Genomic DNA, 17756 nt, shown 5'->3' with positions numbered 1-17756 from the left:
CAGTTCTGGTCACTGTATCTCAAACAAGATATGGTGGAATTAAAAAGAAAAAAAAAAAGGTTCAAAGAGCAACCAAAATGATAAAGGGGATGGAACTCCTCTCTTCAGCTTGGAAAAGAGATGGCTGAGGGGAGATATGACTTGAGGTTTACAAAATCCTGAGTGGTGTAGAAGAGGTAAAAGTGAATCAATTTTTCACCCTTTCACAAAGTACAAAAACCAGGGGACCCTCAATGAAATTACATGAGAATACTTTTAAAAACAATAGGAGGAAATATTTTTTTACTCAAAGAATAGATAAGCTCTGGAACTTGTTGCCAGAGGATGTGGTTATAGCAGTTAAAAAAAGGTTTCGACAAGTTCCTGGGGAAAAGTCCATAGTGTGCCATTGAGACAGACATGGGGGGAACTAGAGAATGACACGGGGAAAAAATCTGTCCCCGTCACTGCACCATCCCCGGCCCACCATCCTCTGCACCGCCCCATCACCGCCGTTCCCTTCACCGCCCTTTCACCGCCCCGTCACCGCCACTGCCATCCCATTCACCGCCCCGTCACCGTCACCATCTAGCACCCATCTTCTTCCCTCCGCTCCCCCATAGTCTGGCATCTGTCTTCTTCCCTTCCAGCGTCTTCTCCCCACTCTGCCTTCCACATTTCCTTTCAGGGTCTGTTCCTCTCTACCCTCTTTCAATGTCTGTTCTATTCCTTTCCACCACCACCCTTCCCTCCCTCCTTTACCATCTGTTCCTTTCTACCACCCTTCTTTCATATCTTCTATCAGTCCCCCCACCATCACTAGCAGTCTCTCTTTTCCCTTACCATGAGCAAATAGAACTTCTGAAAATTGTATTGCTGAGGCATTATTTCTAGTACGCCTTTTTTTCCAGATGGATAATGACATCAATTTTATAATTCTTACTGTCTGCTCTGATTTCATTCACAATTTGGTTTGTGTTTTGTACCTGAGGATTCCATGAGGCATTTAACCTTTTCCTGTCTCTTCTGTGATTTCAAGTTGATTCCTTCAATAATGGAGTCTCAAGGCAGTAGCAGTTTTCTATTTTGGGCTCTTTTGACATTGTTTAAGGGATTTCTTGTACATTTGGTGCTGATCTTCTTTCATGAGGTCACTTCAGAATCTATTTCCAAGGAAGAGAAACTTTTCCCCTTTCACCCCTCCTTCCTTGTGTGAGCCGGAACATGCGGTCCCCGCAAGCAAGTAATTTTATATCATTTTCATTCTATTCATTCATAGAAATTAAAGTCTAGATCAGCGATGGCGAACCTATGGCACGCGTGCCAGCTGTGGCACGCGAAGGCCTTGCAGCTGGCACGTGGGAAGGTCCACAATAGAGAGCTGCATGGGACGCCCCCTAGGGTCGCGGGGATCCCGTGGGGATGCCTCCGAGGGTCGCGGGGTTCCTGCGGGGCTGGATGTACTAAGTCGCGCGGCTTTTCTCCCTACCTGCTCTACTTGCAGCACAGAGCCGAACGGAAGTCTTCCCGACGTCAGCGCTGACGTCGGAGGGGAGGGAGGGCTTAAACAAAGCCCTCCCTCATTTCGACGTCAGCGCTGACGTCAGGAAGACTTCCGTTCGGCTCTGTGCTGCAGGCAGGGTAGGTAAGGAGGAGTAGCCTCGCAGCTCAAGTGACTACCAAGGGAGGGGGCGGTCCACCCCGCCCCGTGTGCAGCACAGCCGGCCAGGTCCCCTTACTTTTGTGGCGCTATCCCGACCGACCGACAACAGCCCTGGTCCGACAAACCTCCCTGCCCTTAACCGCGAATCTAAATTACCTTCTTACAGCAGCTGTAAGAAGGAAATTTAGATTCGCGGTTAAGGGCAGGGAGGTTTGTCAGACCGGGGCTGTTGTCGGTCGGTCGGGTTAGCGCCACAAAAGTAAGGGGACCTGGCCGGCTGTGCTGCACACGGGGCGGGAGAGAAGGAGGGGGGAGAAGGACGCTGAAAGCACTGGGGAAGACAAAGGGGTGGAAAAGGATGCTGAAAGGCCATGGGGAAGACGGGTTGGGGGGGGAAGGACACTGAAAGCATTTGTGGAAGACAGAAGGGGGAGAAGGACGCTGACAGGACATGGGGAAGATGGGGGGGGGGAGAAGGATGCTGAAAGCACATGGGGAAGACAAAGGGGTGGAGAAGGACGCTGAAAGGACATGGGGAAGATGGGGGGTGGAGAAGGACGCTGAAAGGCCATGGGGAAGAAGGGGGGGTGGAGAAGGACGCTGACAGGACATGGGGAAGATGGGGGGGGGGAGAAGGATGCTGAAAGGAAATGGGGAAGAGAGAGTGGGGAGAAGACGCTGGCAGGGAAGAAGATAGAGATGCCAGACTATGGGGGGAGCGGAGGGAAGAAGATGGATGCCAGACCAATTTGGAAGGGGGGAGAAAGGGAGAGGCACAGTAACAGAGCAAATGGAAGACGCAGAAGGAAGAGAGACAGTGGATGGAAGGAACTGAATGAGAACATGAGGAAAGCAGAAACCAGGCAACAAAGGTAGGAAAAGAATTCTATTTCTTTTTTTTTGCTTCAGGATAAAGTAGTATATTAGTTGTGTTGATAAAAATTTATAAACAAAAGAGGCTCTGGTAGAAACCCGTTTACAAAGTGTGTATTCTTCCCAATTAATATTTCCAAATTAATAAAGTCTTTTTGCTTATTTGTAAATGGGTTTCTACCAGAGCATAATTAAATGAAATAACTATTTCTGAAGTTTATAGGGACGGGCGGGGACAGAGGGGATTCCTTACGGGGACGGGCGGGGACAGAGGGGATTCCTCACGGGGACAGGCAGGGACGGAGGACATTCCTCGCGGGGACGGGTGGGGACGGAGGGATTCCTCACAGGGACGGGTGGGATTCCTCACGGGGACGGGTGAGACTTTGGCGGGGACGGGTGGGATTTCTGGCCCCGTGCAACTCTCTAGTCCGCAATTAAGATATGCGGCGCGGCGGGAGGCGAGTGTGCCGGTGTCTGCTTTGCAGCTCACCTGGCAACAGGGCCGGACTGGCCATTGGGAGGACCGGGCATTGTCCCGGTGGGCCGTGGCCCATCCTCCTGTGCTGGCTGCAGTCCTGTGAGTGGATGTTTAGCCTGCCTGTCTTCCCCTTAGTGTCCTATGAGCCAGGCAGTGTGTGAGGGGGAAGTGGGGGGAGGAAGAGAAGCTTCACACTGAGTCTGTCACAGGAACTCAGTGAGGCTGTAGTGTGACTCCACATGTGACATCTATAATCAGGAACAGTTCCTAGTGCTCCCATGCTAGAGAGGTGAGGATATGGGGGGATGTTAATGTGTCTAATAAATGTGCTCCTCTGTAAAAACCTCTGTATCTTCCATGGGGGACATGCTAAATTTGAGGAAATAAAAAAGCTGCTTATGATGATTGCATAGAGAAGTTCAATAAGCTGAGAGGAGGGTGGGCTCTCTGTGAACAACCAACACACTAATCCTCTGCGCTGTACCTTATGGCAAACTCAATATAGCAAAAAACAGTAAAGTGTATATGTGGCCCTTCACAGTGCTTTTATAAACATCATAATAAAATAACAAAGGCTCCAATAATGAGCCCATACACTCAGGTTGCACAAGTCCGGTTTTCACCCGGACAGTATATTTTTTGACCAAAACGGATGTCTACAATTAGTAAAATTCCCCAATCACATATTTTTTTATGGGGACGGATTTGTATACAGCACTTCATTAGATTTTTTTTTTTATACAAATTTTATCTTTTTGTAGACTTGAAGTCTTGAACAAAGAAAATGAGTACAGCAAAAAAAGCAAAAACAGATAGTGGAAGACCATTCCAAGAGGTCATATGGAGTGATTGAACGCAGTGGGAAAGCATTGTGTATTATGTGTAATGAAAGTGTTGTGTCTCGCACATCAAGTGTCAAACGTCACTTTGACACCAACCATAACAGTGTTGCTGAACTTGGTTTAGCTCAAAGAAAAGAGTTCCTTGTAGGAAAATTAAAGAAATATCACTCCCAGTCTCTTAGTTTTAGCAACTATCTTTCAAAAACTAATCATCTTACAGTTGCCAGCTTTCAAATTTCACTGTGCATGGCAAAACATGGTAAGCCCCTCTCTGATGGAGATTTTATCAAAAAGGCAATTTTGGCTGGGAGTAATTCACTCTTCCATGATTTCCAAAACAAGGATAAAATTGTGCAGCGCATCTCTGAGATGCCGCTAAGCAGAAATACTGCAAAAGATAGGGTTCTGCGAATGGCTGCTGATGTTAGTCAACAGCTTACTTGCGACTTACAAAAAGCACCCTTCTACTGCATGTGCTTGGATGAAAGTACAGATATTACTAACCATGCAAGACTAGCGCTCATTTTGCGTTATGCTACTGGTGACATCATGAGAGAAGAGCTGGTAAAACTGCTGTCTTTGCCTGGAAGAACACAAGGGATAGATATCCACAATGCTGTGATGGAGGCTTTTTCATCACTAGACATAAGTCCAGAAAAAGTGGTTTCAGTTACTAGCGATGGAGCACCTAGCATGGTGGGGACAACATCAGGATTCATTCATTTCTTTGCTAAGGAAGCAAAACATCCACTGATTCAATTTCACTGCATAATACATCAAGAGGCTCTCTGCGCCAAAGAAAGCAGCAAAAAACTTGACGATGTCCTCAAAGATGTAACAAAAATGGTGAACTTCATCATGGCGTGTGCTCTTAATTTTCGACAATTTCAAGCCCTTCTTGATGAGGTTCAGGTACAATATAACACTTTACTGATGTACAATAATGTCCGGTGGCTGAGCAGAGGACGAGTGTTAGAGAGATTTGAGGCCTGCTTGGAAGAAGTTAGGCTATTTATGAACGAAAAGGGGGAAGACTATCCTCAACTCACCAACATGGCCTGGCTTACCAACCTCATGTTCTTTACAGATTTTACTAACCACTTTAATGTACTAAACAAAAAAAGGCATGGGAAAAACAGCAGAAAGCATGTTTAGTGACATCAAAACTTTTGAGAGAAAATTGCATGTTTTTGAAAAAGACCTTGAGAGTGGACAGCTAAAATATTTTCCCAACCTAAAAATACATTTGGATAATTCTACAACATTTGTGGACAGTCATAAAAAACACCAGGAAATCCACAAAGCATATTCCACCATTGTAGCCGAAGCAAAGGAGAATTTTAGTAAAAGATTTTCTCAGTTCCGTAAGATGGAGACAACCCTTTCATTTATAACTTCCCCAGAAAAGTCCACATTTGAAGATCTTGATCTTTCCTGCTTACAGTGGTTGGATATTCAAAATTTGGAAATGGAGCTACTGGAATTTCAAGAAAGCTCTATCTGAAAAAGTAAATTCAATGACCTGCGTGTGGCTCTTGAACGTATTGAGTGTGAAAGGGTGACAAATGAAATCACTGCTAGCAGTTCTGAAAATGAAATCCTAAAAGCGTGGAATTCTCTGCCAGACAATTTTAAGTCCATGAAAGCACTTGGGATTGCTCTTCTTACTTTGTTTGGGTCATCCTATGCTTGTGAGCAGCTGTTTTCGGCTTTGAATCATATAAAATCTGATGCTAGAAACAGATTAACGGATGACATGAGTGCTGCATGTGTTGCTCTGAAATTAACGCACTATGAGCCAAGGATTGACAAGTTATCAGCATGCATGCAACAACAAAAATCACATTAATTTTTTTCAGAGCATGCCCAATGCATATGTTTACATGAAGCAGTGTTTTCAGTTTGCAGTTAAGACACTTTCTAAGTTATTTAAATATTATTTAAAGATGTTATTTAAAAAAGGGACTTTACATGGCCCTGTTGTATTCCAATCTGGAATTTCCAATAAAAACGGTTGGTTTAATTGAAAGCTCTTTTGTTTTCTTTACATCATATTATTAGAAATGTAATGATTTAACTATTTTCTAATTTGATTGTAAATATTACAAAAAAACATGTATAGACTCTTTGGGAATACACACCGAGTCTTGACACAGTTTTAAGAAGTTTATCTTTTTTTTTTACTCAGGATACATTTGACATGTTATGTGAATAATACATTTAAAATATATTGTGTAACTGAATCAAATTCTTCCTAAATTCATTAAATTGAATGACATAATTAAAACATTATAAATTGCCAATAAATTGAAATGAAAACCAAAGGATTGTGAATCAAATTGATTCTCTGACAATACAAAGATTCCAACCTTTAAAAATGATGTTACATAGTTCAGGCAACTTTATAAAGAGTTTTTAGATACTAAAATCTTGTTATTAAGGTTTAATTGACGTGCTGGCACTTTGAGGAAATTCTTTGGTTTTGTGCGGCAGTTTGGGCACTCGGGCTCAAAAAGGTTAGCCATCACTAGTCTAGATAATGCCAGTCACATAACAAAACATGATTTTACAAAAATAATTCCCTGCACAGTCAAGCCTGCAAGGATTACTAGATGTCTTTCAGCAGCTCCCCTCCCCTTACCTTTGTGGCCAAGTCAAAATGATCTACCAACAATAAAATTTTAAAAACACAAAGCACACTGTACGCAGAGAAAATGTTAATTATCATTTATATTCCGCGGGTTTTCAAAGAGGTCAAGGCAGATGACTTTATGCAATGTCACCTCAGTAACAACTATACAAAAATAGACAAATATTCCCCCTCCCTTTTTACTAAACTGCGATAGCGGTTTTTAGCTAAGGGAGCTGCGCTGAATGCCCCACGCTGCTCTCGACGCTCATAGGCTCCCTGCGCTAAAAACCGCTATTGCGTTTAAGTAAAAGGGGGCCATAGTGCAAAATATAGACAGCAGATATAAATTCTCAAAACGGACACATTTTGATCACTAAGTTGAAAATAAAATAATTTTTCCTACCTTTTTGTCTAGTGATTTCATGAGTCTCTGGTCCTTCTTCTTTCTTCTCCTGCCCCCCCCCCCCTCTTTCTTTCTCTCTCCCCCTGGCTCCCCTCTTTATTTCTGCCTTTCTTTCTCTCTCCCCCTGGCCCCCCTCTTTATTTCTGCCTTTCTTTCTCTCTCCCCCTGGCCTCCCTCTTTATTTCTCTCTCCCCCTGGCCCTCCTCTTTCTTTCTGCCTTTCTTTCTCTCCCCCTTGACCCCCTCTTTATTTCTGCCCTTCTTTCTCTCTTCCCCTGGCCTCTTTATTTCTCTCTCCCCCTGGCCCTCCTCTTTCTTTCTACCTTTCTTTCTCTCCCTCTTGACCCCCTCTTTCTTTCTGCCTTTCTTTCTCTCTCCCCCTGACCCCTCTTTATTTCTGCCTTTCTTTCTCTCTTCCCCTGGCCCCCCCTCTTTATTTTTTCCTTTCTTTCTCTCTCCCCCTAGCCCCCACAAAGCCATCGTGCCACTTTCTCCACTTCCACGATTCTTTCCCTACCCTCACCCCCAAGCCAGCAGCCGATTTCTCCCTGCTCCTTCCCCGATGTCCTGAACTTCATCAGGCAGCAGCAGCATTCACAATTCACTGCTGTTGCCCGCTTCAGGCCTTCCTCTCTGTCGGGTCCTGTCTTCATGAAAACAGGAAGTAGGCAGGACCCGGCAGAGAACAAGGCCTGAAGCCAGACCGCTTCTCCCCCCTCCCAGCCGAACCCCCGCTGACCCTTCTATCTCCCCCCCTCAGTGAACCTTTCCGACCCTCCCAGCGAGAGCAGCAAACCTCCTTCGCGGCTTTCTCCTCCCTCTGCCGCGTCACTGATGACGTCATCAGTGATGCGGCAGATGGAGGAGAAAGCCGACGCTACTGGAGGGAGGTTTGCTGCTTCCGCTGGGAGGGTCGGAAAGGTTCACTTGGGGGGGAGAGAAAGGAGGGTCAGCAGGGGTTCGGCTGGGAGGGGGGAGAAGCGGTCTGCCAAGGCCTGGCGCCATTACCTTTTTCGCCCCTCCCGCGCCCCCCCCCTTTGGTATGCTACTGCTCTCCTTAGTTTGCCGGTTTTCTTTATCGGCGACCGGCACGCGCGGCTGCTCAAAATTCAATCTTCTGCAACTTCCTGTTTCCGGTTGGGTCAGAGCAGAAGATTGAATACTGAGCAGCCGCGCGTGCACGGCTCTTTTGAAAGCGTTCCGGTCGCCGAAAAAGAAAGCCGGTAAACTAAGGTGAGGTGGAGCGAGGAAGCTGGTTAAACGATCGAGCCGGCGTGCGGGTGGGCGCTGCGGGGACCGCACGATCCTTTATGCCTCACTGCGGTGACAAGACCATTCACCACTCCACGGGGCGGTGATGGCCTTGTCCCCGTCCCCGCAGAGGCTGCTAATTTTCATTCCCCGTTTTTGGCGTGTTACCCGCGTCTAAACGCAGGAGCCGCGGGTAAACCGCCACCGTGTCATTCTCTAGGGGGAACTACTGCCTATCCTGGATCGGGAGCATGGAGTTTTGCAACTATTTAGATTTCTGCCAGTTACTGTGACCTGGGTTGGCCACTGTTGGACTGTTGGGCTAGATGGACATTGGTCTGACCCAATATGGCTGTTCTTATGTTCATAGAGGACTCACAGCTAGGAAAATCACCAACTGGTACGGCTGCTAAAAGTGAAGTTTCTTACTTGCAATGGATGTTATCCATAGACAGCAAGGAAATGCAGCCATGCTATCCCATTAACTACTGAACCTACCAGCTATGCGACATTCTGATATCAAACACCTCTTCTAGCCCACTACCTACTGAAACATGTCATTAACTAGGTGACAGCTTCAGCATGTTGGCTTTGTTTGTGACATTATCAACCAGTGAGGCTACTGCTGTCTTTGGAGAACACCCACCATAGGTAAGCAACTTTATTTTCTTATCAGGGGCACAAAAATACAAATACAAAAGCTGGTAAGGTAACAGCTAAGTAGGAAGTCAAGCATTGTATCACCACTATCCGATATCCCCCACTTGTGTAGTAGATTCATCCTGCTGGTTAGAGAATGTAATGTAGCTACAGATAGAGATTGGATTATCATACCTTACACTGCTTCTGTAAGGATTATATAGCTCACTGGCCACCTTGCATGTTTCCAAGACAACTTGTCCTTTAAGCTATAAAATTTCCTAAGTAATCGGTTTCAAGATTTAATAGTGTTATGCTCCTGATTCTCACCATTTCCTAAATCTATAATATCCTCACTAATTGACTCTTCAAGATATAGCCCACTCACTTTTGTTTCTGTTCACGTTTTATCTCATCAATAGTGAGATTGTAGAAGTCATCAGGGAGCTCAAACTGGGATGCCTGTGCTGAAGGCAGAAATACACAAGGCTGTCGATCCAGTTTTGCTTTAACTGCCTCTGCATTCAACAGTCTCTCTTTATGTTGATTGAGTTGGTCCAGGTTTGCCAAAACTTCCTCCTTCAGCATATAAAAGTCCTCTGTTGTCTCTGCAACACAATCAAAGCTACTTATTTCCCCTCCTCTAAACATGATGGGGCATATAGATGGTACCTGTACACAAATATCAGCCATTGTTTTATGAACGAAGAACTGTAGAATCAGGGAGAGATACTTTGAGCAGCATAGATATTGGGATGTATATAACAGCTGATAAGAAGATCTTACATTAGTGTGCAATCTCATCCTTCCTCTTTTACTATGATACTGCATTGCTAAACTAACTTGAGATCTGATTTTTGGAAGACAGACTTTAACGACTTTAACCTTTATCGTGAAAGGAACATACATTACAAGGTCTGATAGTTGCGTTTGAAAACTTGCCTCCATGCATGCGTACTGTGACAAGGTCCTGCAACAGGCAAAGAAAATGCCTGTGTAGGGTCACAAGGCAAGAATGATGAATTGGTCTTACTTAGAATTTCTTTTCGCCCAATGCACACCAAGTCTCTTGGAAAAGAAAACAAGGCTGGTTTTATTAGAAAATAAAAAAACCTCAACAATCTTTCTCTCTGTCCTTTTCTCACAGAATGGCAATTGTCAGAATTTTCAAAACACACAAAAGGAAAAAAAAAGCACAAGCAGTTTTCAGCACACAATTATATTGTCCCACATGCTTTACAAAACAAAATTTCTTTGGGGCCTGAGCCTGGCTCAGGAGTCTCAGTCCATTCCCCTGTTCTTGACAACAGAGTGCAAATATCCTGCTTAGGACTCCCCTTTAAAGCTCATCTGCACACAATGCAAACAGTGCTTAAACAACAGAGTTCATTCCAGTGCTGCTCCTTTTCTTAATTCCCAGTTTGAGCACTAAGCCCCTCCCTTCCTGGAGAAGCACTGACAAGCAAAGCAAAATGTAGCAAGAAAAAAAATGCTCTCTTTTAGCTCTGACCTTAGCAAGGCAGGGCTTTGTGCCAGGTGAAAATACAAGCCCACTCAAGGAGGTGGAGACGATTCCCACTGATCTTTCCACCCTCTCAAAAGTATGAGGCTACCAACACTCCATAGTCCTTGCCCTTAGCTTTTCCACAGAGCACAGTTCTTTTAAGAAAACAAAGAATCCCAAAAAGGTTTGGCATAAGAAAACAGGGAGCACAAGTTTCAGTCCCTGGGCTTTATGTCACAAACACAAAGTTAGTTTTGCCCCCATTCAGCCAAATAAAGAAGAAAAACCACATCAGCTTCAGTCTCTAGTGTTTATCCCCAAGCAGTAACTTTTATCAGAAGAAAAAAAAAATACCCACAAACACTTGTTACAGCTACTTACAGTTCCCATTACCACCGAGTACTATTCAATCCATGATTTCCTCTGAATTTTCCAGCGTCTCCGAGTCTGGCTACCATTCCATTACTTCCTCTTCTTGATCCCAATTATCCCCTGGACATTCCACTTCCTGCATTTCAACATCAGAAAGTTCTACCTGCTCATTTTCTCTCACCAGCAGTTTTCTCAGCAGCTCAGCAGTTCCCTTTCTGAACTGCCTTCTTCCTTCTGGGCCAGGTGATGTGTCTGTTCTGACAAGGAAAGTTTCTCTCTAAAGCCAGTGCTGCAGGGCCCCACCCCCTCTCTCAGGCTTTGAGATTTAAAGGGACCTGCACTCTTAAACTAGGACTTAGCTTTTGCAGGCTTTAAAGGGACAGCTTTGTATCTGTGACTTTTAATTTGTCTCTGACTTTCTCTTGGGGGTTCTAAACAGCACAGTTACTTACCGTAACTGGATAACAGGTGTTATCCAGGGACAGCAGGCAGATATTCTTGACTGATGGGTGACGGCACCGACGGAGCCCCGGTACGGACAATTTTAGAGTGATTGCACTCTAAGAACTTTAGAAAGTTCTAGCTAGGCCGCACCACGCGTGCGCGAGTGCCTTCCCGCCCGACAGAGGCGCGCGGTCCCCAGTTAAGATAAGCCAGCTAAGAAGCCAACCCGGGGAGGTGGGTGGGACGCAAGAATATCTGCCTGCTGTCCCTGGATAACACCTGTTACGGTAAGTAACTGTGCTTTATCCCAGGACAAGCAGGCAGCATATTCTTGACTGATGGGTGACCTCCAAGCTAACAAAAAGAGGGATGGAGGGAAGGTTAGCCATTAAGAAAACAAATTTTGTAAAACAGATTGGCCGAAATGTCCATCCCGTCTGGAGAATGCATCCAGACAATAATGCGATGTGAAAGTATGAACTGAGGACCAAGTAGCAGCCTTGCAGATTTCCTCAATGGAAGTTGAACGGAGGAAAGCTACAGACGCTGCCATAGCTCTAACCTTGTGGCCCGTGACAGAACCTTCCAGTGTCAGGCCCGACTGAGCATAACAAAAGGAAACGCAAGCAGCAAGCCAATTGGATAGGGTGCGTTTAGATACAGGATTACCCAACTTGTTAGGATCAAATGACAAAAACAATTGAGGAGATGATCTGTGAGGTTTGATGCGTTCAAGATAGTAAGCCAGAGCACGTTTACAGTCCAAGGTATGCAAAGCCTGTTCACCTGGAAGAGAATGAGGCTTTGGAAAAAAAACAGGTAGGACGATGGACTGATTAAGATGAAAGTCAGACACAACCTTAGGGAGAAACTTTGGATGTGTACGTAGAACCACCTTATCATGGTGAAAAACAGTGAAAGGTGGATCAGCCACTAGTGCATGCAACTCACTGACCCTCCTGGCAGAAGAGAGAGCTATGAGGAAGACCACTTTCCAAGTGAGAAATTTGAAATGTGCTGTGGCCAAAGGTTCAAAAGGAGGTTTCATTAAAGCGGAAAGAACCACATTGAGATCCCAAACCACAGGAGGGGGCTTGAAAGATGGTTTCACATTGAAAAGGCCCCTCATAAATCTAGAAACTAAAGGATGAGCCGAGAGGGGTTTTCCATGAACCGGCTCATGAAAAGCAGCAATGGCACTAAGATGAACTCTGATAGAAGTAGATTTAAGGCCAGAGTCAGACAAGGAAAGAAGATAGTCCAACACCAGTCCCACTGCTAGAGACATGGGATTATGGTGATGTAAGAGGCACCAGGAAGAAAACCGATACCACTTCTGTTGATAACACTGAAGAGTGGCCGGTTTCCTGGAAGCATCAATGATAGAACGGACAGGCTGAGAAAGGAGAGAATGAGCCGAAGTCAGCCCGAGAGAAACCAAGCTGTCAGGTGCAGAGACTGCAGGTTGGGATGCAGAAGGGACTGTTGATGCTGAGTAAGCAGAGAAGGAAACAGTGGAAGAGGTATGGGTTCCCTGGAACTGAGTTGAAGTAGAAGGGAGAACCAATGTTGCCTGGGCCACTGTGGAGCGATGAGAATCATGGTGGCTTGTTCCCTTTTGAGCTTGAACAATGTCCGCAGCATGAGCGGTAAAGGGGGAAATGCATATAGGAAGAGACTGGTCCAATCCAGGAGAAATGCATCAGGCGCCAGACGGTGAGGAGAGGAGAGTCTGGAGCAAAACAGGGGCAGCTGATGGTTGTGGGGAGCTGCAAAAAGGTCCACTTGAGGAGTGCCCCATTGAGCGAAAATGGACTGAAGAGTCGCGGGATCGAGAGTCCATTCGTGAGGTTGGAGAATTCTGCTGAGATTGTCCGCTAAGAAATTCCGTTCCCCTTGAATGTAGACAGCCTTCAGGAATAAGTGACGAGCTGTCGCCCAAGACCAAATCCGTTGGGCTTCCTGACACAACAGGCGAGAGCCCGTTCCTCCCTGTTTGTTGATGTAGTACATTGCAACTTGATTGTCTGTGCAAATGAGTAGTACTTGAGGAAAGAGAAGATGTTGAAACGCCTTGAGGGCATAAAACATCGCTCGGAGTTCCAGGAAATTGATGTGGTGTTTCTTTTCCTGGGCAGTCCAAAACCCCTGAGTTTGGAAATCATTCAAGTGAGCTCCCCAGGCGTAGGGGGAGGAATCTGTGGTGATGACTAGTTGGTGCGGAGGTAGATGGAACAGCAGACCTCTGGATAGATTTGAAGATGTCAACCACCAAAGAAGTGACTGTCGAAGAGACGAGGTCACAGATATGTGTTGTGAACAAGGATCCGTCGCCTGGGACCATTGGTTCGCTAAGGTCCATTGAGGAGTACGCAGGTGGAGACGTGCGAAGGGGGTGACATGTACTGTCGAAGCCATGTGCCCCAATAGCACCATCATGTGATTTGCAGAGATGGTAATCTGTTGAAACACCTGCTGACAGAGATGGAGGATGGCGTGAAGGCGGTTGGATGGAAGAAACGCCCTCATCAGAACAGTGTCCAGAACGGCTCCAATAAATTGAAGTCGCTGGGTCGGAATGAGGTGAGACTTGGGTAGATTGATTTCGAACCCTAACAGTCGAAGGAAGTGAATAGTCTGATTGGTGGCAAGCAGAACCGCCTGAGGGGAATAAGCTTTGATCAACCAGTCGTCCAGATAAGGGAAGACTTGAAAGTTGTGAGAGTGGAGATAGGCCGCTACCACAATCAGACATTTGGTGAATACCCTGGGAGAGGAGGCCAGGCCGAAGGGTAGCACCTTGTACTGATAATGATGTTGATTGATGAGAAAGCGCAGATATTGCCTGGACATTAGATGGATAGGAATATATGTGTAAGCCTCTTTGAGATCGAGGGAGCATAGCCAGTCGCCCTGAGCGAGAAGAGGGTAGAGGGTGGCAAGAGAGAGCATTTTGAACTTCTCCTTGACCAAACATTTGTTGAGATCTCTGAGATCTAAGATGGGTCTGAGGTCTCCAGTCTTTTTGGGAACTAGAAAGTACCTGGAGTAAAATCCCTGACCTCGCTGATCTTGAGGAACTTCTTCGATGGCACTGAGAAGAAGGAGGGATTGAACCTCTTGAGCGAGAAGGAGGGACTGAGACTTGTTGGAAGCAGACTCTTTTGGCAGGCTTAATGGTGGAGGAGTCTGAAAATTGAGGGAGTAACCATGGGCTATGATCGAGAGCACCCACTGGTCGGTGGTGATGACCTCCCATCGAGAGTGAAAAATGGTTAATCGACTTCCTATGGGCTGTGGAAGAGTTCAGGAGGGAGGGAGACTGGCAATGCCCAGGAGAAGGGAGTCAAAAGGGCTGAGTCGGCTTAGTCTGAGTGACAGGCTTTATGGTAGGCGGCTGTTGCTGACGTGCTTGTTGGTGCTGTTGCCGCTGCCTCCGAGGTTGTGGAGGTTGAGGCTGAACTGGCCGAGCAGAAAACCGCCTCTGATATGATGGCTGCTGTCTAAATGGACGAGGAGGAGGAGGCTTCTTTTTATTTTTCAGCAAGGTATCCCACCTCGTCTCATGGGCAGAGAGCTTTTGAGTGGTGGTATCCATAGATTCTCCAAAGAGCTCATCACCCAGGCAGGGAGCATTGGCAAGGCGGTCCTGGTGGTTCACATCAAGGTCGGAGACTCTGAGCCATGCCAAACGTCTCATCGCTACAGACATAGCCATGGCTCGGGATGTGAGTTCAAAAGTATCATAGATGGACCGGACCATAAACTTCCTGAGATGCAGGAGACTGGAAGTGCATTGTTGGAATGCAGGAAGCTTACGGTCAGGAAGATACTTTTGAAAAGAAGAGACTTGCTGAATCAAATGTTTCAGGTAAAAAGAAAAGTGAAACGCATAATTACCTGAACGGTTGGCCAGCATTGCATTTTGGTAAAGTCTTTTACCAAATTTATCCATGGCCTTCCCCTCTCTGCCAGGAGGGACAGAGGCATAAACACTAGAGCCTGCCGATTTCTTGAGGGTGGACTCCACCAGCAGAGATTCATGGGGCAGCTGGGGTTTGTCAAACCCTGGAATAGGAATCACTTTGTAAAATGATTCCAGCTTCCTAGGGGCTCCTGGAACGGTGAGAGGAGTTTCCAAATTTTTGTAAAAAGTTTCCCTCAAGTTATCATGGAGGAGTAACTTCAAAAATTCTTTCGGAGGCTGGTCAAAATCCAAAGCATCAAGAAATGCCTTGGATTTTTTAGAGTCAGACTCTAGAGGAATGGAAAGGGTGTCCGACATCTCCTTAAGAAACTTGGTGAAGGACGAGTGCTCTGGCTTACCAGCAGGATCTTGCACCGATGTAACATCCTCCTCCGAGGAATAATCTACCTCGGTACCGAGGGGGTCATCAGAATCATCCCACAAATCAGGGTCCCGTACCGATGAAAGACGGCCCTGAGAAAGTGGGGTAGAAGGTTCGGTGTGCTTGGTTTTGCATACCGATTTACCAGACCTCATGGACACCGTACCGGGTGATTGTACAGCAGTACGGGTGTCAGAGAACGGTACCGGTTCCAAAGTCGAGTAAGCAGTGCGTCGAGGAGACTTCGGTTCCGCCGAGAGAACAGGCATAGAAACAGATTTTTGCAGTGCCGACAACGTCGATGCCGATAAAACAGGCTGTTCGACAATCGGCACCGAAGGCTCAGTAGGTACCGACACTGGAAGGCTCGGAGTCAGCAGAGCCGGGAGCAAGTGTTGTAACTGCTCCTTAAGCTGGACCTGAAGGATGGATGCTATTCTCTCATCCAAAGACGGTCCCGATGGCACCGGTACCGCTTTTTTCTTGCTCGGTACCTGCGGTGCAGCTCGACGCTCCGGAGAAGTCGATGCCGATGAAGAGGCAGTGACTTCAATAGGAGCGGAGCGTTTACGGGGCCGGCGCACAGTCTGCAGGACTTGGCTCACTGCTTGTTCGACTGGCGTGCCAAGGACAGTAGGGGATGGCTTCTTAGCCGGCTTACCCATAGGGTGCGACACCGGGGATGGATCTTGCGGTGTCGAAGTCACCGGTGCCGATTTGGAAGAAGATGTCGGTGTCGATGCCGGGGGAACTTCCATGGCGGCACCGAAAAGAATTTGCTGTTGAATTTTGCGATTCTTTAGAGTTCTCTTTTGGAGAGAACTGCAGCGGGTGCACGTTTCTGCTCTATGGTCCGGACCCAGACACTGAAGGCACCACTTGTGCGGGTCGGAAAGAAAAATAGGACGTGCACACCGCTGACACTTCTTAAAACCCGGTGAAGGGGGCATGAAGGGAAAAACGGCCATAGCAAAATCGAAGCCCGAGGCTTCAATGGTGCCAACAGGCCCCGCCAGGGCCGACCGGAAAAAAGTCGAAAAAAATGGACTTCTTTTTTTTTTTTTTTTTTTTAAAGAAAGAAAACAATAAGGTGAATAAATCACGACAAGAAAATAACGCGCGAGCGGGAAGGCGAGAAAAAATGTGAAAAAAATTTTCCAACAGCAGTTGGAACACGCGTCTTCTTAGCTCCGCGGAAACTAAGAAACTGGGGACCGCGCGCCTCTGTCGGGCGGGAAGGCACTCGCGCACGCGCGGTGCTGCCTAGCTAGAACTTTCTAAAGTTCTTAGAGTGCAATCACTCTAAAATTGTCCGTACCGGGGCTCCGTCGGTGCCGTCACCCATCAGTCAAGAATATGCTGCCTGCTTGTCCTGGGATAACTTTCCCTTCCTGGGCTACTGGTAGGACTAGGTTCATATTCCTGGGGTTCCAGCTCTGGGGTTGCAGGGTCTCTGTCACAGTATGTTGGCAGCACTGTACAACCAACTCGGTAAGATTTCATAACCTTGGTATATCAGTGTCTCACAGCTGTGTTCGTACTGACGTGGGTGGTGGTTTGCTGAGTGGCATTCATTATTGTTGTTGCGTGTTCTTGTGTGCTGTCGAAAGAATGTCAGAGCTTGAATAAGAGCAAACAAACATTAAATTTCTTGTTCAACTTGGCAAGAATGGAAGTGAAATCAGGGATATGCTACTCCAAGTTTATAGGGATAATGCCATGAAGAAAATGGCAGAGTACAAATGGATTAAATGATTTTCTGAGGGGAGAGAAAGCATTACTGATGAAGAAAGGTCAGGGCGGCCAGTAACATGCAGAACCGATGAAAACATTGCAAAAATTGTGCGTCAAAATCGTCGGCTGACTGAGAAGCATAGTAGACCAAGTAAACATCAATAGAGAAACAGGAAAATCTTAACTGAAAATCTTGGCATGAGAAAGGTGTGTGCAAAAATGGGCTTAAAAGAGCTCACCAATGAACAAAAGCAAAGGAAAGTCGAAGTTTGCAAAGACCTTTTGGAGAGGCAAGATGATGTTTTGGGCCACATTATCACTGGTGATGAAACATAGGTGTACCAATACGACCATGAAACAAAGAGTCAAAGTGCACAAAGTCAGCCAATTCTCCACGACTAAAAAAGTTCCACCTGTCCAAATCAAGAGTCAAATCGATGTTGCTAATTTTTTTTTTTTTTTTTTTACATCAGGGGGATTGTTCATTATGAATTTGTACCAACTGGACAAACAGTTAACCAAGTTTACTATTTGCCCCTATTTTATTATGTACACTGCTTATAAATTTTTTATAAGTGTTTGTATCAAATT

General features: G+C 46.1%; 1 protein-coding gene across 2 annotated transcripts in view; it reads right to left on the bottom strand.

Annotated features, from left to right (window-relative positions):
• Positions 1–17756, bottom strand: part of UBXN6 (UBX domain protein 6) — an 85325-nt gene that overhangs the window by 23136 nt on the left and 44433 nt on the right. For both annotated transcript variants that reach the window (XM_033957217.1, XM_033957216.1), the window contains exon 8: positions 9151–9370. In XM_033957217.1, coding sequence (XP_033813108.1) covers positions 9151–9370 — 220 coding nt within the window. The remainder of the gene's footprint in view (positions 1–9150; positions 9371–17756) is intronic.

This window comes from Geotrypetes seraphini, chromosome 8, assembly GCF_902459505.1.
Source record: "Geotrypetes seraphini chromosome 8, aGeoSer1.1, whole genome shotgun sequence".
Classification (NCBI taxonomy): Eukaryota; Metazoa; Chordata; class Amphibia; order Gymnophiona; family Dermophiidae; genus Geotrypetes; species Geotrypetes seraphini.
Note: the sequence above shows the minus strand (reverse complement) of the source record. Positions and strands in the feature narration are given on the sequence as shown.